At 35.1% G+C, this 24,482-nt stretch overlaps 1 protein-coding gene across 1 annotated transcript in view; it reads left to right on the top strand.

Annotated features, from left to right (window-relative positions):
* MAMDC2 (MAM domain containing 2) overlaps positions 1–24,482 on the top strand; it is a 238,542-nt gene that overhangs the window by 124,650 nt on the left and 89,410 nt on the right. Inside the window, exon 6 of the mRNA XM_074280715.1 lies at positions 10,537–10,793. Coding sequence (XP_074136816.1) covers positions 10,537–10,793 — 257 coding nt within the window. The remainder of the gene's footprint in view (positions 1–10,536; positions 10,794–24,482) is intronic.

Here is a 24,482-nt window from a genome sequence, read left to right as displayed (position 1 = left end):
AATGCCAAATAAGATTAGAATCTCCATATACATTGTAAGGATTATACATGAAACTGCAAATCCCTGTTGTATAGGTCTTGATTTTCTTTTAAAACAAGCTAGGTGGTATGGGAGATAAAGCAGGCTTGAAGTAAGTAAGACTCATTTTCCTGAATTCAAATCTGATCATTTACAAAGGTGTGAGGCTGAGCAAGTACCTTAATCCTGTTTGCTTCAGTTTCCTCATCTGTAAAATGAGATTGAGAAAGAAAGGGCAAACCACTCCAGTATCTTTGTCAAAAAAATCCCAAAACAAGTCACTAGTAGGACATGACTGAAAAATGACTAAACAACAACAAAATGATTACATTCTTTCTCAGTCTGCATGTATGTATGGATGTATATATGTATGTGTGTGTGTGTGTGTGTGTGTGTGTGTGTGTGTATATATATATATGTATATACATATATGAATATAAATTGACCCTATAACTTTTCTGTGATTCCTTCTGGTTTTCATTTTGTTCTGTTGTCATTGTGGGGGGATGGGGGTGGGAAGAGAGAAAACAACTTGCCTCCCACCTTTTCCATAGGAAAAATAAAGAAAAGCAAAACTTTTGTAACAAATTTATATTGTCAAACAAAACAAATTCCCACATTGGTTTATCTAAAAATGTGTTTTTTCCTGAATCTCAAATCCATCACCTGTCAGGGAATGGGAACATTTTTTACTATCAGTACTCTGGTTGAAAGCACTAAAAGTACTCACTTTAAGCTAAAGATATCAAGAATAGCTTCATGGAAGGAGAAGTTTCTAAAAGGATGAAAAAATTATTCAGAGGAAAATATTTGAGGAGATTATGACATGAGCAAAGAAATGGGGGAAGGAAAAAATAAGAAGAGGAGCAGGAAATAAGGTATATGTATCTTAAATCATTAAAAAATTTGAGTGACTCGTTAAGAGTTTATGCTGAGTACTCAATAGGAAGCTATTAAAAAATTTCCAGCAGAGCAGTGAAACTATTAGATCGGTGCTTTAGAAAGATTAATCATGCACCAGTGGAAAAAACTAGACAGGGGCAGGTTGGACAAAAGGAACAAAGCTAACATTTCCTTAGATACATCTGTTTGTATTTACAGATATCAATGGGAACTGAAATCAGAAACTATTAAAATAAATATTTTCACTTCCTTTTAACAAATATAATAAATAAATTATATAGCTTAGTTACTAATGAAGTGATACATGTCAATGAAGGACATTAGGGTTTTTATAAAAATTTGCCATATCTTGGTACACAATATGTACATTCCAGGTCCACATACATTTCTTCTCTAGTAGCCACAGCTGGGACCATACTCATGCAGATGTTAGCTAAAAGCTTCATGTGCAGTAGATGAAGCCCTGATACTACATAAAGAGTAGAATTGGTTTTATCTATAAGGTTTATGGAATTATTTTTAAATATATAAATTAAAACAACTCAAAGAAAAATATTCAAAACATGGTAAGACTATGGACTATAGGAAAGAGCTGCTTGAGATCAACTAATCAATAAGGAAATTCTACTGTACTTTCTTATGAACTTGGATTTTTATTTTGTTTTATTTTACTTTCTTCCTTTGGTACAGCAGACTAAATAATGATTTTTCTTATTTCTGGTTACATAACTGACATTTACATAGAAGCAATTATGTGGCATAATAGTTAAGAGTGTAAGACTTAATAGTCAGAAAGCTTTGGATTTGAATCCTGATGTAGTCATGACCCTAATCAAGTCTCTCTCAAACTCATTTTTTTATCTGTAAAATTGTGTGAATAATAATATTGTATTGCTATGGGAGTCAAATTAGATATAAATGCACAGATAGATAGAAAAGCACCTTGCTAACCCTAAAATACATATTTATGTATATATCCTGACACAGAAAAAAAATACGTGTGTGTGTTTTAAGATTTATAAAATGCTTTATAGAGAGATGATATATAGATATATGTGTCTATCTATAAAGTAGCCTTTATATATATGACTAGATATATAGATTGTTTTAAGGTTAACAATGCTTTTCAATCAAACATACACACATATATGTGCATTTTTATGTATGTATATGCCGACCCTTGCTGAACTATGTGTGTATATAAATTTAAATATAGATTATTTAGATAATAAATAATACTTTAAGGTTTGCAAAGTGCCTTATAGATATAAATATCTTGTTTTAAGGTGTATAAAGTGCCTTATAGATATTGATATCAATAGATATATAGATATACCTACATATCTAAAAATAACCTTTATGGAAATAGAGATATTGAGCATTTTTGTAAACTTTAAAATCCAATATAAAGATTAGTTATTACACAAAATATCCCAAAAAATTTTGTGCAATTTTAAGTTATTAAGGACTTTTGGGATACTGCATAGTACTTTAAAGTTTACAGTGTTTTGCAAACATTATCTCATTTGAGTCTGAAAAAAGTCCTGTGAAGTAACTGCTCTTGTTAACCCCATTTTGCAGATGAGGAGACTGAGGAGTGGGAAAATAACATAAGTTGCCCATAGTTAACCAGCTAATAAGTTTCAGAGGCTTAAAAGTAAAATACTTCTGAGTTCATGTCTAGTATACTATCAGACTATTAAGAGTAAAAAACAAAAATCAAACAAAAAACAAACTTTAAATGACTTTTTGAATTTTTAAAAGCTCAGATATTGGGAAATAAAGGAACGTGCCATGGTTACATAAAGGAAAGAAATAAGCCTTCTAGAATCTTGATATAATCTACTTAATGAATAAGCAGATATTTAGACAATATGTTGCCAGAAATTTCTGCTGCTAAGGTCAAGAGTGTAAATTCTTTGAGATAAACAGTTTCTTGGGCCATTAATTTGACTGTGGTTTAGTTAATGTCAGCATATGATCCACTCATTGAAAGGTTCCATACCAACAGTCTTCCCTTCCCTGTCTTAAAGATTGAAATCGCTGTGGTTATTTTAGAATTCTGCTGACACTCTTTATGTCAGTATGATATAATAGGAAGAATCCTACTCTAAATCACAATCCTGGTTTCAGTTCCTGGCTGGAAAATTAGCAAGCTATATGATATGACCTTAGACCAGTCAGTGGCTTAATCACTGGATCTTAACTTTCTCATTTGTAAAATGAGGGGGGTGGGTTAAATTAAATGTTCCTTTCCAGATCTGAAATATTCTGCTTCTCTGTTTATATAGTACTGTTGAGATTCAGAAGGAACCCCAAAAGATTGGGGTCACAGACCAGTATCTGGCAAGAATTTGCAGGCTTGAACCCATATCCAAGTCAAGGGACAAAGTTTATTGTAATTGCAACACCAATTGAAGTGGGCTAAGTTTAAAAAAAAAATGTAGCAAAGGAACAAGAGAAAGGAGACACATTTATCCAGTTCTTCATGTCATTGATATGCTAATTTTATGGCCTAGAGGTAAAACTGAGGAGTGGCTTCAAGAATTTGGTTATCACTGACTAACAGATCTAGAAGTATCCTAAGGCCAGAAGACATTACAATCATTGACATTGTCAGAACAGTTCTAAGATTAGAGAGTCTTAGGATTTCTTCCCTAAAGTCTAAGGGAAGAAATATTATTATATTACTAGGCCAGAAGACTTCTACAATCATTGCAGGCTAGATTGTTAGAACAAAAGCACTCTAAAAGGGGATCCTTGGGATCACTGATTATAAAGCTAGAAGACTTTAGACTCACTGACAGATTATTAAAACAGAACCACACTAAGGTTAGGGTTTCTTACCTACTACTGTCTATATCTACTCAATATTCTCTCTCTGTATCTATCTTTGTGTGTGTGTGTGTATATATATATGTATACATATATACGTATACATATATATGTATACATATATATATACACACACACACACACACACACATACATACATACATACAACAACTCTGCTATTATTTCCTGATTTTCAAAAGTAACATCTCTAAGGGTCACACAACCAGAAAGTATCTGAAGTGGAATTTGAATTTAGTTTTCCTAACTTTTAATTCCAGCATTTTATACACTTGCTGTACCAAAGTGAGGAGAGCAAACAATGAAAGAAATGATAGAGACACACCATATGTATTCCTGTAGAGAAATGACACTCTATAGCTGAGGTAATTCTGAGTGTTACCTAAGGAAATGGTGGTTGATAATTCATCAATCTTGCCAAGTCAGTCAGTTAGTGTTTATTAAATGCTAAGAATGTACCAGGCAGTGTCCTACACAATGGGGATATAAATATTTTTATGTTTATATTAAAAAAAAAAAAGGAGAGAGAGAGAGAGAGAGAGAGAGAGAGAGAGAGAGAGAGAGAGAGAGAGAGAGAGAGAGAGAGAGAGAGAGAGAGAGAGAGGAAGGGAGGGAGGGAGGGAAGAAGGAAGGGAGGGAGGAAGGAAGCTTCCTGCTTTCAAGAAGCATACAAATATTTTCTTTTGTTTATTTTTTCTCTCCTTCCCTTTTCTTCATTTTAAAAAATGCTTCCAATCCTTTGAGACATCCTAGAAAGAGCCCATATTTATTGACTTCTGTGATACAGAGAGAAATGACATTGTTTACACCTAGTCTACTACACAAAAGCTCTCTCAGTAATCTTAGGGTCTGTGTCCTGTAGCACTAGGATTTATCTTCAATATTCCCTTTGTTAGCATTTTACTGGATCCAAAGCACTAACTTGGCATCTTGGGGAACTAGAAAGTTTAAAAAGACACATTTTCATGGAGCTTATCTTATAGTAGAGGGATAAAAGCAGTAACACTATAAGTGTCCTGGGGGTATATATAATACCTTCAAAACAAGACAACTCTCATCTATGGTAAATAGGTAGTATTTTTCCTATCTTTATCATACTTGGACTTAATGAGGGAAAGGAAAGGGGGAACCCCATTTCTGGGCACATAGATAGTAAGATAATCTCATGAGGCACGGTGTCCCCTATAAATGAATTTACAGGCCCAAAAACCTAGATTGCTAAATAAAAGGTTTATTATAGAAATTTGGAAGTAAAACTCAGTTAGAAAGACACCAGGGCCAAAGGTGGCCGCTGGGCGGGCAGGAACCCTTACATGGCTGGAATGATACCATGCGTTAGTGGGAGGGCTCCTGAAAAGAGAGCGCTCTGGCTTGTTTCTTTTATACCTAGAAGATGATGAACGGTACTCCTCAAGTTCTTGTCGGGCTTTTAGGTTAGATCAGATCAGATGAGGGCTGGGGGAAGCCAGCAGATTGTGGGGCTGGGCTTGGATATTCAAAGGGTGCCTTTGACCAGGATTTGTGAATCAAGGTCAGCCATGGGTTGGGCAATTAGAAAGGAATCTTAAAGGGACCTCAACCCCCATCAGACTCAGAATTTCAGAACATAGTACTAAGCATTATTTCCCCAAAGGATGAAGCTGAGACAAATTAAGTGATTGGTTCTAAGTCACACAGCCAGGTTATGCTCAACCAGGGCCTGAAACCAATTATACCTCACTGATATTAATGCAGTAAGCAAAATTCCAAAACCACCAAATTCAACCATCTGTTCAGAATGAACCATCTTGGTTCCTGTAATGAAAGTTTTACTAGAGGAATGTTAAAGCCACTTATGATTATTATATTATATTATAATTATATTGATGAGAGCAAAACTCTGACCTGAGATAGCCCTGTAATGTAAAGTCACCAACAAAACTCAAATGGTCTTACATCCTCTGGAGACAGGACGATGAGTCTTCAGAGAATGTCTCTTTTCATAGACAAACTCAAATGGTCTTGCATACAGAATGCCATTTCTTAGATTCCTGTATAAAATAGGTCATCAGAAAATGTCTCTTGGCAAATAACTTCTCTCTCTCGAGAATGATATTGCCTGCCAAGAAGTCTTTCTCTTGGTGTCTCTCTAACAACTAAAGCCTTTTTATCACAGACTTTGAGTAAGCGAATTTCCTTCCCTTCAAACCCATGCCTTGGAGTAACAAGGAAACTCTCACCCATTCTTGCCACATCTCTCCTTCAGTACCCTGCCCTCATCAATATTATATATTATTATATACATTGTATATTGACATATTTTATAATAACATAACATATAATTATATAATTATTATATTATAACTATAATTATATTCTTAAGGTTTTATTAAATTTCAGTTAGCCTTAAAAGTTAAGAACAATGCTTACCAGAGGCAGCAAACTTATCAGATGATATGGGACTTGGCAAGAGGAAGTAACTGGGTTAGGCTTACTATGAGCAAGTGCCTTAATCTCTTTAAACCTTGTTTTCTCATCTGCAAAAGAGAGGTTAATAATCTCTGTAGTTGATTATGCCACAAGATTGTTGTAAGGTTCAAATAAAGCAACCACTTTGTAAAGAACTTGGTAAATTTTAAGACCATTTAAAATTTTTTATTTAAAAGATATTTTTAAAATAAAAAAAGATTTTAAAATTTTATCTATTATTTAAAATTTCAATTTGAAATTAAAATTAAATTCCATTTTCCTTATCTGATTCATCAAATGTTTTTTTTTTAAATATATTTTAGGAAATGGAACTGAATTATTTTCGTATATGACACTTGAGCCTGATTTTTCCTGAGTCTGAGGGATGACTCTTTCTTTCCCTGCATTTTAACATGTCAGTTTCATAACTGTCTACTTTATGCTCCTCCCCCAATCACAATGCTTTTGTTGTTTAGTTTTTTGGCAGTTGTTTCCGACTCTTTATGACCCTTTTGGGGGCTTTTCTTGGCAAAGATACTGAATAATTTGCCATTTTATTTTCTGGCTCATTTTACGTATGAGGAAACTGAAGCAAATAGGGTCTTGACCGGGATCACATAGCTAGTAAGTGTCATGTACCACATTTGAACTCAACTATTCACTTGACTACGTAATTGCCCACAATCATGATTCTACCACTCTACATTTTAATACTATCCCTTGATTCCTATGTCAAATGACTTTCACTGTAATCTCATATAAGCCCCCCTCACTACATGAAACCGAATTTCAAAAAAAAAAAAAAAAAAAAAAAAAACCTTTCTGGAGATGCTGAGTCCTTTCTATATTCATAATGTTTCAAATGTCATAAATTCTTTGAAAATAAGCTCTCCTCTTCCCAGGAGAAATGTTTTTATTTCATCAAACAGCTCAGCTTGAGCAGAAACAGTACAAATTCCATCCTTTAATACCCAGCTCAAATGCCACCTCCTTTTTTGAAATCCATTAGAGATGGTTTCTTCCTCCTTAACATGCTTGCTATACTGTGCTATATATTTTAATTATCTTTGATATGTCTATGAGGGAATAAGTTACTTGAGGTCAGATGAACAGATCTTATCTTTGGATCTCTCCCATCTGGTGCTTCACACAAAGCAAACATTCAACAAAAGTTTTTGAATGAATGAATCAGAACTGTTTTTATGTAACCAAACCAAGTGTAATCACTGGAGATTGCTGTTTAGCCAGACTATTTGAAAATAAAATTTAAAGAACTATCCTAAAATCTCTTTTCCTAATCCAAAAAAAAAAAAAATTACCATTTACCAAGGCCGCCTAAATCAAAATTGTCTAGACAATTAACAGGGTTTCCCCCTGGAGACATGTTTTGGCAGAAATCATGAATGTGACATGGAATTTCAGCTTTGTCTCCTTCCATAAATGTTAGTCTCTCTTAGTGTTCTCTGGTGACAGGGAACAAATACTCATCTAACAAAGATGATATGGACATGACAGACTTACTGAGTCTGCTATAGAAGTTCTTGATTTGTGACTTTATAGGAAACTCAATGCCCTTTTTTTACTCTTAGAAAAAATGCAGATGCCTTGCTTTCAGTTGGAGATATCTAAGGTCAGCTACTCTGACCATTGGGCTTGAAGAACCCCTTAGAGTTTGGAATGGCTATGGAATTCTGTCCAATTCCATTTATATTACACAAACCAGAAAGACTCTAGAAAATTCAGGTGGATGAAGAGATTCTCTAAACAGAATAGATTGATCCTGTGGTAACCTTCTCTAAAGAAAATGTGTCTGATTTCCCTATTTTCTTGATATTTTGTGGCATATTTTTGTGATATCAGACTACTCATCAGGATTTTTCACTGGAACTAACAGACATAGTGTCTACCACCCTGCCCCCTGGGATTGGTTTTAGTTCAACATTTTCCTGGCAGCTTCCTGATCCCAGACTTGTACATCATTCCCAAGACCTGACTTTTCCTGGCTTGTATCTGAAAGGTGATTTCTGAATCAATTCTTCTCTCTTTCCTATTGAGTGATTTATGTTATTCTGCTACTACCTTTTCCTTCTCACTGAGAAACTTGCAACAACTGACAATTTACCAATAAGATGTAGTTCAGATTGGCAATAGATTAATTATCAGACATCTTATTTCTTACCAGGCCACACTTACCCTACTTTCTGATTCCTCTGATTGAGTCCTCCCATCATTCATTCTCCTTAGTCGAGGATCTTCGACTCTACTCCCCACTCCCCATTACTCCCTTATCAGTATCTTCTTGTAAGTTGTCTTCTTCCATTAAATTTAAGCTCCTTGAAGGTAGACACCATCGTTTTTTTATATTTGTATTCCAAGGTTTTAGTACAGTGACTGAAACATAGTAGGCGTTTAATAAATGTTTATTGTCTGACTGACATGTGAAAAGGATTTACGTGAGGTAACACTGACTAGGTAAATCAGAGAGATTATTAATGATCAAGAATGTCAGGGTGGGAAATCTTGATTTTATCCTAGAGTTTATTGAGAAACTTGAATGTGTCTGAGCAGGGCAGTGATGAATCACAAGCTGTGAATAAAGAAAGTTTTAAAACCGTGACTTCTCTAACAGTCTGAAAGAAGAGATTTTAAAATGTGCCATGCTCTTTTTTTTCCTGCAAAAAGGAACTGTATGTACTGTCAAAATAAACTGATGTATTTTTTAGTTTTGGTGAGCTATTTTTCCCCTCTTTTAAAATTCTTTGTTATAGAAGATGACCTTTTGGAGAGAGTTAGAAGCAGGGATAAATTTGGAAATAAAGGTAACATAAAGACAAAAAAAATCTGTTCAGTTGCTTTTCAGTCATGTCTGAGTCCTCCTGATTCCATTTGGGTTTTCTTGGTGATTAGAGTGGAATGATTTACTATTTCCTTCTCCATCTCTTTTTTACATATAAGGAAGCTGGATTAATTTGCCCAGATCACAACAGCTATTAAATGTCTGATGCCAGATTTGAACTAAGAAAGATGATTTTTTAAAAAATTCCAGACCTGGCACTTTATCCACTACACCACCTAGGTGCCCCAAAACAAAATATATCAGTTTTAAAACCGGATGTTGGAAAGAGATGGAGGGATGCCTCTAAGTGTCATACACTGGAAATAAATGTCAAGGACTTTACTTATTCTTACTCTATGTAAAGAGAAGATCAAATTGAAGTTCTTTTATTAACTTCCATGTTGGTGTAAACTGGTCAGACCAGACCATTTTTTCATCTCTCAATATGAAAAAGAATGTTAGTATAATGATGAAGGCATCTGAAAAAAAAATTCTTAGGCAATTAAATTTTAGATTCTTGAGGTGACATGGTCAGTTAAGTCTCTGTCAATCAGTTACCATTCATTGGGTACACAATGTATATGGAACATTATGTGTATAAGCATAGGAATATGTGTGTATGTACATATATATGTATATATGTATTGTGAATATCTCATGCAATTAGCACAATTCAATTCAATGGGGGTGAATACTATCGTTATCATTATTTTACATAGAATGAAGTTAATGCTAGGAATAAGCTAAAAAGGATCCAAGGATATATCTGAATCTTTCCCTTCCTGATTCTGGGTCTAACATCTTATCTACCTAACACCGCATCATATTGCTTGGTAGGACCTGCCAGAACCTGGGCTTCAATGACATTATCTTCAAGAATCCAAAATCACTTCTATGCTTTGCTAAAACACCCAAGAGGACATTAGTAGGAGTTGCTTATTAAATTTATTTTTTAAAGAATATAGTAGATGTAGTTTATATTTTTCCTATGCTTTTCTGAAAAAAAAAATGGATGTGAGGCTATTTATTATTAAAACATTTTAAAACAGTCACTAAAAATCATTCTCTTGAAACTGTATTTCATTAATTTCTATGAAATGGCAGTGGCAGTTGATGGTAATGCTTAGAAAAGAAAATTTGGGGCATTGCCATTAATTCCTCAGAAAGTTCACCATAAAATTGACAGGTGGATTAGCAAATATAATGACTGAATCAAATAAGTACTGTATTATATGTGAAAAGTTTCAAGCTTCTGCTCTACTCCTATTACAAGACTGGCTATGTTATATATCTTGTTAATTTGATGTATATAACAACCCAAGGTTCTTTTACTCAAAAATCAAATGTGGCAACATTTAAGTTAGGAGAGGATTAAGGGCCCCTCAAAGATTATTTAGTTTAATGGAGCTTTACCTATGCCATGTATTTTTAAAACTCTTCTATTTATTCTTCTCCCCCCCCAACCTTTTCTTTTAAAGGTCACTATATGTATGTGGACTCCCTTTATGTTAAGCATTTCCAAGAAGTTGCCCAGCTTATCTCCCCAAGGACAACAACTCCCATGTCTGGCTGCCTGTCTTTTTATTACCAACTCCAGCAAAGAAATGATAATATTTTCACCCTTTACACCCGGGATGCCAATGGACTTTATGAAGAAATATGGAAAATTGACAATTCTATGAGTGAAACATGGAACCTAGCTGAGGTTGACTTCCATGCTCCATATCCAATGGAGGTATGATTAGTTTTTCTTATGGCTATAGCATATGTCCCCAAAGCTTTTCAAATGAAATCTTTCCAAAGTAAATGGAAATAATACTTTATAATTATTTATCATTCATTTCTTTACAGCAAGATGGTATCTTTTGTCATACTAAGGAATAAAATGTAAAAACACTTAATGAATGATTCTTTTATGTAGATCTTGAAATAAATGTAGTGAATAATAGGGTAGACTCAGTACTCTTTAAGTGAAATTCATTCAATTAATCAATCAACAAGTATTTATTAAGCAGTCACTGTATGCTAACCAAGTATAAAAAATCAAATAATTCTTACTCATAAAAGTGTGTGTGCATGAACACAAAATAAACATAAAGTGAATACATACAAATATAGACAAAGTAGTTAAATGCAAAGTGATTTGGGAAGGAAGACTGAAAGATCAGTAAAGGCTACCTGCAGAGAATGTTCCTTCTTAAAGGAAGAAAGATACTCTTTGTTCAGTTATCAGTTATCACAATTTCACTTGCAAGAAAGACAAGGAGAAAGAGTAATTAATTTTTGGCAATAGCTTTCTTCGTTGGTCTCCAGGCCTAAAGTCTCTCATTCTCAAAACTTCTGCCAAATCATTCGACCTATGATCATCCTAAAACACAAGTGTGTATCATTATCTTGATAATCATCAATGAGTGCTTTATAGCAGCTTTAGAAGGATATTGCTCTTAAAACATGACATCCCTCTCTACCTATAGATTGTTCAGAAGTTTCAATCATGTTAGACTCTTCTTGATGTCATTTGGAGTTTTCTTGGCAAAGATACTGGAGTAGTTTGCCATTTCTTTCTCCAGCACATTTAAAAATGAGGAGATTGAAGCAAACAGGATTAATTGGCTTGCCTAGAGTCACAGAGTTTAGTATATAAGGCCAGATCTGAACTCAGGAAAATGAGGGTTTTTTTTTACTCCAAGCTTGGCACTCTATTCACTGTGCTGCCATTGAAGAGGGAGGAAATTGTAATAATTGTCCCCTTCTAAAGTTTCTGCTTTAGTAAATCCCATAACAACCAAGATCTTTAGTCAGTGTTTGCAATGTTTTTATTGTTGATGGTAAAGTTTGTTAAATAGCATATACCAGTTATCATTACTCATTCATAATCTGTAATGTTCTCTGGTTCGGTTTTCTTGGGGTCTCTGGGAGCAGCCTTCCTTTCAGTCAGAGAAATCACCACAAGATTAAAGTCCAAATCCTTTATTGTCTCTTTCAAAGTCTTGTCTATTTTCCTGGGGCTTTGGCTAGCTTTGTTGGAGGCCTTCTGGAGTCTTGATTTCAGTGAAGGAAGTGCAGGAGGCCAGGTAGGCACCAGGAGCCTGGTTGAAGGTGAAATGAATTTCTGTCTCCTTGGCTTTGAGAGCTTCTAGTGAGCTTGTCTTCTGTGGCTCTCAGTCCCTGCTTATATGCTCCACACTGAGTATAAACCAATCATTATATCTATAGGAAACCATTATTTCTTGTAAAATTAAATCAATCATATTGAACCTTTTTAAATTAGATAACCATTGTCTCATCAATTCCACTTAGTACCTTGTAAGCATCCTTGTTTCAAGTTCAGTGTTCTGGCTCATAATAATTCCTGCTTTCTTTTGTTTTAGAACATAGAACATGCCCTCCCTGACTTCTCAAGGAAATGAGAACCCCAAAAAAAGAGACATTTCAGATAGGGAGATGAAAACACCAAAGGAAATGGGGAATCAAATCAAATTAGCGGGTTTCTGAAAGGTCTTACTTGAAACAGGTATACATAAATCCATCAATATGGGAGATATTACACATAATTACATAAATTACATAAGCACATAGTAACACAGGCTAGTAGTGATGTGACAAATAACATGAATCAACATGAGGAATTTATAAGTCCTAGAAATAGTCCAAAAACCAATCTATTGTCCATTACTTCATGTGTGTAGGGAATCCAATGATTCCTGCAAGTTTTGAAATCCTGCAATAGTCTCATCAACAATTTTTCATCTCAGGGAATCCAATGACTCCTACAAATTTTGAAATCCTGTATCAAGTTTATCATGTCTCAGAGAATCCAATGATTCCTGTGGGTTTTGAAGTTCTGTAACAGTCTTTTTTTTTTTTAGCCATGCTCTTTCAGTGCCAGATGTGTCTTAGGTCTTCTCCTTTGTTTCAAGGTTTTTTCTCTTTTTCTGTCTCTCTCTAGGTACCCATTTGCACCCAGCTGATTCCTTCTCCATTTGTAGAAATACAAGCAAACCCTCTCTCCCCAGCAGTTAACCTACCTAGTCCCTTCTATTTACCACTTTCTCTCCACATCATCATCTGGAGATTATATTGAAGCTGCTTGCACTGGACACTGCCCTTCTGTTAGGTTAAAAAGCCTGTATTCTCCCAATTGTAATCCCTTTCTAATATCTAATTGCTTTTCTGCTGACTGATCATATAGAGTCCTGAACTTCTAAAGACTCTCTGGGTGTAAACTTTGCTGCCATCATGCCCCACCTGCTTTTTTGTTTGAGGTTTTGGATCTGGGCCTTGCTTCTTATTTCCCTGAGTCAATCTGCAATCTGAGACCCAGTGGAAGCCTCTTGGGCCACAGGGTTTTGGGTCTTGTTCTCCCAACCTGTCCTCTCACTCTAGCTTTATACCTGTCTTGTTCTCCCATCCTGTCCTCTCACTCTATCTTTATGCCTATATTGAGCTTTCAGATGCCCTGTTTTTCCACATTAAAAGCATTGACAAGTTTCTCTTGAAGTCCCTTGCCAAGAGAGACCGTGTCTTCCCATATTTGGGGTCATAGCCTGGGTAGAAAAAGAATTTGTGCCCACTGTGGCACAGCATCTTATTATCTTCTCTAAAGGAGCATCCTTGTGTAGTCTCAGAATAATTCTTCTACAAACCTCATTAACATTTTCCTTAGCCAGTTGTCTGATCATTATTGCTGTAGCTGCATTTTCTCCAATGGTTCTTGTGACAGCTATCTGCAGACATCCCACAAAATTCTTCTGAGACTACACAAGGATGCCCCATGAACCAGCAAAATAATTCTTCTACAAACCTCATTAACATTTTCCTTAGCCAGTTGTCTGATCATTATTGCTGTAGCTGCATTTTCTCCAATGGTTCTTGTGACAGCTATCTGCAGACGTCCCACAAAATCAGCAAAAGGTTCACTGAGACCAAGCTCTATTTTTGTGAAGGCATTTCCCCTCCATTCTTTCCTGGGAGGGAGTCCCATGATTAGATTGCAGCAGCAGCAATTTGTTCATATGCTGCTATGGGGTAATTAATCTGTGCTAAATTGTCTGCATACTGACCCTTATCTTCTAGTTGTTCAAAGGTGATTTGTATCTTAACTCTAGTTTGCCTATATCATTGGACTTGTATCCTACAGAGTTCACTATACTCAGAAAGCCACAACAAGTTTTGTCCAGGGTCTAAACATGTCCTTGTTATAGATTTCCAATCATTAGAGATTAAGATTTCATAAGCCAAATTCTCTAGTAACATCTTAACATAAGATGATGTACCACCATAAAGAGTGCAACCCTTTTTCAAATCCTTAATTTGCATAAGCAGGGGTTAATAGGATGGCAAGCAATATAGAACTAGTCATTTTAACCACAAATGTGAATTGAGTAAACTCCCTGATAAAGAGGAAGCAGTTAGCAGACACTATCACCTGTAGTTAAAAGCCAGAATCCTACAATAGGTTGTTTACAGGAAACACACCTGAAACAGGGTGATACATACAGAATAAAGGTAAAAGGTTGGAGCAGAATCTACTATGCTTCAGGTGAAGCCAAAAAAGCAGGGGAAGCCATCCTCATCTCATATGAAGCAAAAGCAAAAATTGATCTAATTAAAAGAGATAAGGAAGGGCACTATATCTTGCTAAAGGGTAGCATAGATAATGAAGCAGTATCAATATTAAACATATACACCTCAAGTGGTACAGCATCTAAATTCTTAAAAGAGAAATTAAGAGAGCTGTAAAAAGAAATAGACAGCAAAACTATAATAGTGGGAAATCTCAACCTTGCACTCTCAGAATTAGATAAATCAAACCACAAAATAAATAAGAAAGAAGTCAAAGAGGTAAATAGAATATTAGAAAAGTTAGATATGATAGATCTTTGGAGAAAACTAAATGGAGACAGAAAGGAGTACACTTTCTTCTCAGCAGTTCATGGAACCTATACAAAAATTGACTATATATTAGGACATAAAAACCTCAAAATCAAATGCAGTAAGGCAGAAATAGAAAATGTATTCTTTTCAGACCATGATGCAATGAAAATTACAATTGATAAAAAGCCAGGGGAAAATGGAGCAAAAAATAGTTGGAAACTAAATAATCTCATATTAAAGAATGATTGGGGGGTGGAGCCAAGATGGCGGAGAAGAAACACACGACTCTGTGAATGTCCTTACTCCCTCACAACCAATTAGATAAATCAGCCTTAGAAATAGCGCTGGACTGATAGATACCACAAGGACTGGAAGCACGACTTACCAGCTGAAAAGAATCTGGAGTTTCAACAGAAAAGGTCAGTTCCCAGGGGAGGAAGAAGAGAGGCCAGCACAGATGGCTGGGTGCTAGCATACTGCACTGATCGCGCTGGGAAGGGCTCTGGGATCAGAGAAGCCACTGAGATAAAGGAATCTGGCACAGGCTGTTAGCTCTTCTCTGCTTATAATATAGCAGTTCAGAAGAGAAATCTAAACTACTTTAAAAATTCAAAGATGGATTAGATTTTCCCAGATCCTGGGGGTGACTCAGCAGATCTCGGCACTGGGAGGTGTGGCCCCTAGCTCCCACCTGAGACTAGTTAAGAGATTGAGAAGTGGGCGGATACGGCCCAAGGCAACACACACTGCCTAGCTCAGCTGGAGGGTGTGGAACTCAGCTCCAGAAGTCCCAGAGAAGTAGAACCTTTGAACTAGGGACCTCGGTTTCTGGCAGACACTTCCAGTTTGAGTGCAGGGGCTTTTCACGTCACCTGCTGCAGACATCCACGCCCCACCGGGACTCATAGGCTGGGCTTTGTGCCCTCTTTACTGTTCAATCTCAAACCTCAGGGAAGCGGCTAGAACACAACGCCCTCAAGGCACAGCAGTGCTAGTCACCTCTGAGGCACTTCCAGGGAGGGGGTAGGGAACTCTCTCCCAGAGCTCTCTCTTAGCTCAGGCGCAGGAGCCGCAGGAGCCGCTGCATCCATGCAGTCTAGGAGGAAGCTGGTAAAGAAGTAAATAAATAATTTCCTAACCCAGGGACAGACCCCAAAAGATTTTTTAAGTATGAACAAAAAAGCAAAAAAAACTATATATTCCTTCTACACAGAGAAAGAGCGGGTATCCAACCCCAAGGAAGTTAACAGCAGAGAGTCAGCAGATAACAACCTAAAAGGGAACGATTCCTGCCCCCCATCACATAATTCTCTCCTAGAAGAGACTAGTAAAAAGTTAAGAGAGTTTGAAGAAAAAGGAAAGGGAAGCTATGATAGAGAATAACAACGTCCTGAAATTGGAGTTGGAAAAAATAAAGAATTCACAGGAGATGCAGGGAAACAAAATTTGTGAATTAGAAAAGGTTAAAAAATCACAGGAAAGTAGGATTTCTGGATTGGAAAAGATAAAAAAGTCTCAAGAAAATAGAATTTCTGAATTGGAAAAAGAAAATAATTCTCAAAAAAAAATTAGGGAAATGGAAAAAAATTCAATAGAGCAAAATAATCCATTTAAAAACGAAATTGGGCATTTACAAAAAGAACTAAAAACTGTGAAAGAAGAAAATAACTCCTTAAAAGTCAGGATGGAACAATTAGAAATGAATGATTCACAGAGAACCCAAGAATCAGTCAAACAAAACAAAAAAAATGAGAAGCTGGAGAACAACGTCAAATACTTACTGGGAAAATCTATAGACCTGGAAAATAGATCTAGGAGAGATAATCTGCGGATCATTGGACTTCCCGAAAACTATGACCAAAAAAAGAGCCTAGATTCTATTTTACAGGAAATTATCAAAGAGAACTGTCCAGAGATAATAGAAACAGAAGGGAAAGTAGATGTGGAAAGAATTCATCGAACGCCTTCTGAAATAGACCCTAAAAAAAGAACACCACGGAATATTGTGGCTAAGCTGCAGAATCACCACACAAAGGAGAAAATCTTGCAAACAGCTAGAAAAAAAACAATTTAAATACCAAGGTGCCACAATAAGGGTCACTCAAGATCTGGCTGCCTCCACATTAAAAGATAGAAGGGCCTGGAACCTGATATTCCGTAAGGCAAAAGATCAAGGACTGCAACCAAGAATGAACTACCCAGCTAAGTTTAGCATCTTTTTCCATGGAAGAAGATGGTCATATAATGAAATAGAGGAATTCTATATGTTTCTAAGAAAAAAACCAGACTTAAACAAAAAATTTGATCTACATCCACAAGACTGAAAAGAAACAGAAAAAGGTACACAGAACCCTTGAGAACTGTAACTCTGTTATGGGTATATAAAAAGTACTCTTGGATAATTTGATTTTACTGATATAAAAGAAAAAAAGGGGGGTGTAGTAAAGGGAAGGAGGTCGGTTCAGAAAAAGGGGAACGAATGATAAAAAGAGGGAAACTACATCCCAGGAAGAGGCATAGAAAATACACCATATCTGAGGGAATTTAGTGAGGGGGAGAATCATTGTGTGAATCTTACTCTCATCAGAAGAGGCTCAAAGAGTAAATAATTGACATATTTGTTTTTCAGAGAATTTTCTCTCACCTCATTGAAAGGGGGGAGAGGAAAAGGGAAAAGGAAAAGGAGAATAAGTGAAGGGACTGGGAGGGAGGGGGGGAGGGATACTAAAAAAAGGGAGGGCTGTGCGTCACAAGGGAGGTCTGTAAATTAAATATCGGGGAGGGGGATCAGGGGGGTCAAGGGAAAAAGCATAATCTGGGGATAATATGATGGCAGGAAATACAGAATTAGTCATTTTTACTGTAAATGTGAATGGGATGAACGCTCCCATCAAACGGAGACGGATAGCAGATTGGATCAAAAATCAGAACCCTACAATATGTTGTCTGCAGGAAACACACTTAAAGCAGGGAGATACATACAGAGTAAAGGTAAAAGGTTGGAACAGAGCCTATTATGCTTCAGGTAAAGCCAAAAAAGCAGGGGTAGCTATCCTTATCTCAGATCAAGCAAAAGCAGAAGTTGATCTAGTTAAAAAAGATAAGGAAGGAAACTATATCCTGCTGAAAGGTAGCATAAATAATGAAGCCATATCAATACTAAACATATATGCTCTTAGTGATATAGCATCTAACTTTCTAAAGGAAAAGTTAAGAGAATTGCAAGAAGAAACAGACAGTAAAACTATAATAGTGGGAGATCTCAACCTTGCACTCTCAGATTTAGACAAATCAAACAACAAAACAAATAAGAAAGAAATTTAAAAAGTAAATAGAACATTAGAAAAACTAGGTATGATAGACCTTTGGAGAAAACTGAATGGCAATAGAAAGGAATATACTTTCTTCTTAGCAGTTCATGGATCCTATACAAAAATAGACCATATATTAGGACATAAAGATCTCAAAATTAAATGTAGGAAGGCAGAAATAATAAATGCCTTCTTCTCAGACCACAATTCAATAAAAGCTACATTCAGTAAAAAGTTAGGGATAAATAGACCAAAAAGTAATTGGAAAATGAATAATATCATCTTAAAGAATGACTGGGTGAAACAGCAAATTATAGAAACAATTAATAATTTCACCCAAGATAATGACAATGATGAGACATCATACGAAAATCTGTGGGATACAGCTAAAGCAGTAATAAGGGGATATTTTATATCTTTAGAGGCTTATTTGAAGAAAATAGAGAAAGAGAAGATTAATGAATTGGGCTTACAACTTAAAAGGCTAGAAAAGGACCAAATTATAAACCCCCAACTAAAAATTAAACTTGAAATACAAAAATTAAAAGGAGAAATCAATAATATTGAAAGTAAAAAAACTATTGAATTAATAAATAAAACCAAGAGTTGGTTTTATGAAAAAGCCAATAAAATAGATAAACCTTTGGTAAATTTGATCAGAAAAAAGAAAGAGGAAAATCAAATTGTTAGTCTTACAAATGAAAAGGGGGATCTTTCTACCAATGAAGAGGAAATTAGAGAAATAATTTATGCCAATAAATTTGATAACTTAAGTGAAATGGATGACTTCCTCCAAAAATATAGGCTCCCTAGATTAACAGAGGAGGAGATAAATTGCTTAAATAGTCCCATTTCAGAAAAAGAAATAGAACAAGCTATTAATCAACTCCCCAGGAAAAAATCCCCAGGACCAGATGGATTCACATGTGAATTCTACCAAACATTTAAAGAACAATTAGCCCCAATGTTATATAAATTATTTGAAAAAATAGGGGATGAAGGAGTCCTACCAAACTCCTTTTATGACACAGACATGGTACTGATACCTAAACCAGGTAGATCGAAAACTGAGAAAGAAAATTATAGACCAATTTCCTTAATGAATATTGATGCTAAAATCTTAAATAAGATATTAGCAAAAAGACTTCAGAAAATCATCTCCAGGATAATACACTATGATCAAGTAGGATTTATTCCAGGAATGCAGGGCTGGTTTAATATTAGGAAAACTATTAATATAATTGACCATATTAATAATCAAATTAATAAGAACCATATGATCATCTCAATAGATGCAGAAAAAGCATTTGACAAAATCCAACATCCATTCCTACTAAAAACTCTTGAGAGTATAGGAATAAATGGACTATTCCTTAGAATCATCAGGAGCATATATTTAAGACCTTCAGTAAGCATAATATGCAATAGAAATAAACTGCAACCTTTCCCAGTCAGATCAGGAGTGAAACAAGGTTGCCCACTATCACCATTACTATTCAATATAGTACTAGAAACGCTAGCCTCGGCAATAAGAGCCGAGAAAGAGATTCAAGGAATTAGAGTAGGAAATGAGGAAATCAAACTATCACTTTTTGCAGATGACATGATGGTATACTTAGAGAACCCCAAAGACTCTGCTAAAAAGCTACTAGAAATAATTCAAAATGTCAGCAAAGTGGCAGGATACAAAATAAATCCACATAAATCCTCAGCATTTTTATATATCACTAACAAAATGCAACAGCAAGAGAAATTCCATTCCAAACAAATGTTGAGAGTATAAAGTATTTGGGAATCCATCTACCAAAGAAAAGTCAGGAATTATATGAGAAAAATTACAAAACACTTGCCACAAAAATAAAGTCAGATTTAAATAATTGGAAAGACATTCAGTGCTCTTGGATAGGCCGAGCGAATATAATAAAGATGACAATACTCCCCAAACTAATTTATTTATTTAGTGCTATACCAATCAGACTCCCAAGAAACTATTTCAATGACCTAGAAAAAATAACAACAAAATTCATATGGAAGAATAAAAGGTCGAGAATTGCAAGGGAACTAATGAAAAAAAACTCAGAGGAAGGTGGTCTAAGTGTACCTGATCTAAAGCTATATTATATAGCAGCAGTCACCAAAACCATTTGGTATTAGCTAAGAAATAGACCGGTAGATCAGTGGAACAGATTAGATACAAAGGACAAAAAAGGGTACATCTATAGCAATCTAATCTTTGACAAACCCAAAGATACCAATATTAGGGATAAAAATTCATTATTTGGAAAAAACTGTTGGGAAAACTGGAAATTAATACGGCAGAAATTAGATATGGTCCACACTTAACACAATATACCAAGATAAGATCAAAATGGGTCCATGATTTAGGCATAAAGAGTGAGATAATAAATTAGAGGAACAGAGGATAGTCTACCTCTCAGACTTGTGGAGGAGGAAGGAATTTATGACCAGAGGAGAACTAGAGATCATTATTGATCACAAAATAGAAGATTTTGATTACATCAAACTAAAAAGTTTCTGTACAAACAATACCAATGCAAACAAGATTAGAAGGGAAGTAACAAATTGGGAAAATATTTTTTTTTTTTTTTTTTTAAATTTATTTTTATTTTATTTTATAATTATAACATTTTTTGACAGTACATATGCATGGGTAATTTTTTACAACATTATCCCTTGCACTTACTTCTATTCAGATTTTTTCCCTTCCTCCCCCAAACCCCTCCCCCAGATGGCAAGCAGTCTTATATATGTTAAATATATTACAGTATAATTTAGATACAATATATGTGTGTAGAACCGAATTTTTTGTTGCACAGGAAGAATTGGATTCAGAAGGTAAAAATAACAGTTTACATTCATTTCCCATTGTTCCTTTTCTGGATGTAGCTGGTTCTTTCCATCATTAATCAATTGGAATTGGATTAGCTCTTCTCTATGTTGAAGAAATCCACTTCCATCAGCATACATCCTCGTACAGTATCATTGTTGAAGTGTATAATGATCTTCTGGTTCTGCTCGTTTCACTCAGCATCAGTTGATGTAAGTCTCTCCAAGCCTCTCTATATTTCTCCTGTTGGTCATTTCTTATAGAACAATAATATTCCATAACATTCATATACCATAGTTTACCCAACCATTCTCCAATTGATGGACATCCATTCATCTTCCAGCTTCTAGCCACTATGAAAAGGGCTGCCACAAACATTTTGGCACATACAGGACCCTTTCCCTTCTCTAGTAGTTCCTTGGGGTATAAGCCCAGTAGTAGTATGGCTGGGTCAAAGGGTATGCACATTTTGATAACTTTTTGGGCATAATTCCAGATTGCTCTCCAGAATGGTTGGATTCTTTCACAACTCCACCAACAATGCATCAGTGTCCCAGTTTTCCCACAGCCCCTCCAACATTCATCGTTATTTGTTCCTGTCATCTTAGCCAATCTGACAGGTGTGTAATGATACCTCAGAGTTGTCTTAATTTGCATTTCTCTGATCAATAGTGATTTGGAACACTCTTTCATATGAGTGGAAATAGTTTTAATTTCATCATCTGAAAATTGTCTGTTCATATCCTTTGACCATTTATCAATTGGAGAATGGCTTGATTTCTTATAGATTAAAGTCAATTCTCTGTATATTTTGGAGATGAGGCCTTTATCAGAACCTTTAACTGTAAAAATTTTTTCCCAATTTGTTACTTCCCTTCTAATCTTGTTTGCATTAGTTTTGTTTGTGCAGAAACTTTTTAATTTGGTGTAATCAAAATGTTCTATTTTGTGATCAATAATGGTCTCTAGTTCTCCCTTGGACACAAACTCCTTCCTCCTCCACAAGTCTGAGAGGTAAACCATCCCATGTTCCTCCAATTTATTTATGATTTCGTTCTTTATGCCTAAATCTTGGACCCATTTTGATCTAATCTTAGTATGTGGTGTTAAATGTGGGTCCATGCCTAGTTTCTGCCATACTAATTTCCAGTTTTCCCAGCAGTTTTTGTCAAATAATGAATTCTTATCCCAAAATTTGGGATCTTTGGGTTTGTCAAAGATTAGATTGCTATTTTTATTCACTATCTTGTCCTGTGAACCTAACCTATGCCACTGATCAACTAGTCTATTTCTTAGCCAATACCAAATGGTTTTGGTGACTGTTGCTTTATAATATAGCTTTAAATCAGGTACACTTAGACCACCTTCCTCTGACTTTTTTTTCATTAGTTCCCTTGCAATTCTCGACCTTTTATTCTTCCATATGAATTTTGTTGTTATTTTTTCTAGGTCATTAAAATAGTTTCTTGGGAGTCTGATTGGTATAGCACTAAATAAATAGATTAGTTTGGGGAGTATTGTCATCTTTATTATATTCGCTCGGCCTATCCAAGAACATTGAATGTCTTTCCAATCATTTAAATCTGACTTTATTTTTGTGGCAAGTGTTTTGTAATTTTGCTCATATAATTCCTGACTCTCCTTTGGTAGATATATTCCCAAATATTTGATACTATCGACTGTTATTTTGAATGGAATTTCTCTTTGTATCTCTTGCTGTTGGATTGTGTTGGTAATGTATAAAAATCCTGAGGATTTATGTGGATTTATTTTGTATCCTGCGACTTTGCTAAAATTCTGAATTATTTCTAATAGCTTTTTAGCAGAGTCTTTGGGGTTCTCTAAGTATACCATCATGTCATCTGCGAAAAGTGACAATTTGATTTCTTCATTTCCTACTCTAATTCCTTGGATCTCTTTCTCGGCTCTTATTGCCAAGGCTAGAGTTTCTAGTACTATATTGAATAGTAATGGTGATAGTGGGCAACCTTGTTTCACTCCTGATCTAACAGGGAAAGGTTCTAGTTTATCACCATTACATATGATGTTTACTGAAGGTTTTAAATATATGCTCCTTATTATTTTAAGGAATAGTCCATTTATTCCTATACTCTCAAGCGTTTTTAGTAGGAATGGATGTTGGATTTTATCAAATGCCTTTTCTGCATCTATTGAGATGATCATATGGTTTTTATTAATTTGATTATTAATATGGTCAATTATACTAATAGTTTTCCTAATATTAAACCAGCCCTGCATTCCTGGTATAAATCCCACTTGGTCATAGTGTATTATTCTGGGGATGATTTTCTGAAGTCTATTTGCTAATATCTTATTTAAGATTTTAGCATCAATATTCATTAAGGAAATTGGTCTATAGTTTTCTTTCTCAGTTTTCGATCTACCTGGTTTAAGTATCAGTACCATGTCTGTGTCATAGAAGGAATTTGGTAGGACTCCTTCAATCCCTATTTTTTCAAATAGTTTACATAGCATTGGAGTTAGTTGTTCTTTAAATGTTTGGTAGAATTCACCTGTAAATCCATCTGGCCCTGGGGACTTTTTCTTAGGAAGTTGGTTAATAGCTTGGTCTATTTCTTTTTCTGAGATGGGACTATTTAGACTACTTACTTCTTCCTCTGTTAATCTGGGCAAGCTATATTTTTGAAGGTATTCTTCCATTTCATTTAAGTTATCAAATTTATCGGCATAAAGTTGAGCAAAGTAGCTCCTAACTATTGTTCTAATTTCCTCTTCATTAGTGGTGAGTTCACCCTTTTCATTTTCAAGACTATCAATTTGCTTTTTCTCTTTCCTTTTTTTAATCAGGTTTACTAAGGGTTTGTCTATTTTGTTGGTTTTTTCATAAAACCAACTCTTAGTTTTATTAATTAATTCAATAGTTTTTTTACTTTCAATTTTATTAATCTCACCTTTTATTTTTTGAATTTCAAGTTTTGTGTTTGTCTGGGGGTTTTTAATTTGTTCCTTTTCTAGCAATTTTAGTTGTAAACCCAATTCGTTGGCCCTCTCTTTCTCTATTTTATGCAAGTAGGCCTGTAGAGATATAAAACTTCCCCTAATTACTGCTTTGGCTGTATCCCACACATTTTGGTATGATGTCTCATTATTGTCATTTTCTTGGGTGAAGTTATTAATTATGTCTATGATTTGCTGTTTTACCCAATCATTCTTTAGTATAAGATTATTTAGTTTCCAATTATTTTTTGGTCTATTTTCCCCTGGCTTTTTATTAAATGTTATTTTGATTGCATTATGGTCTGAAAAGGATGCATTTACTATTTCTGCCTTACTGCATTTGATTTTGAGGTTTTTATGCCCTAGTATATGATCAATTTTTGTATAGGTTCCATGAACTGCTGAGAAG

The sequence above is a fragment of the Sminthopsis crassicaudata genome, chromosome 1, assembly GCF_048593235.1.
Source record: "Sminthopsis crassicaudata isolate SCR6 chromosome 1, ASM4859323v1, whole genome shotgun sequence".
NCBI lineage: Eukaryota > Metazoa > Chordata > Mammalia > Dasyuromorphia > Dasyuridae > Sminthopsis > Sminthopsis crassicaudata.
The sequence above is the reverse complement of the archived record's forward strand: the minus strand, read 5'-3'. Positions and strand labels throughout refer to the sequence as shown.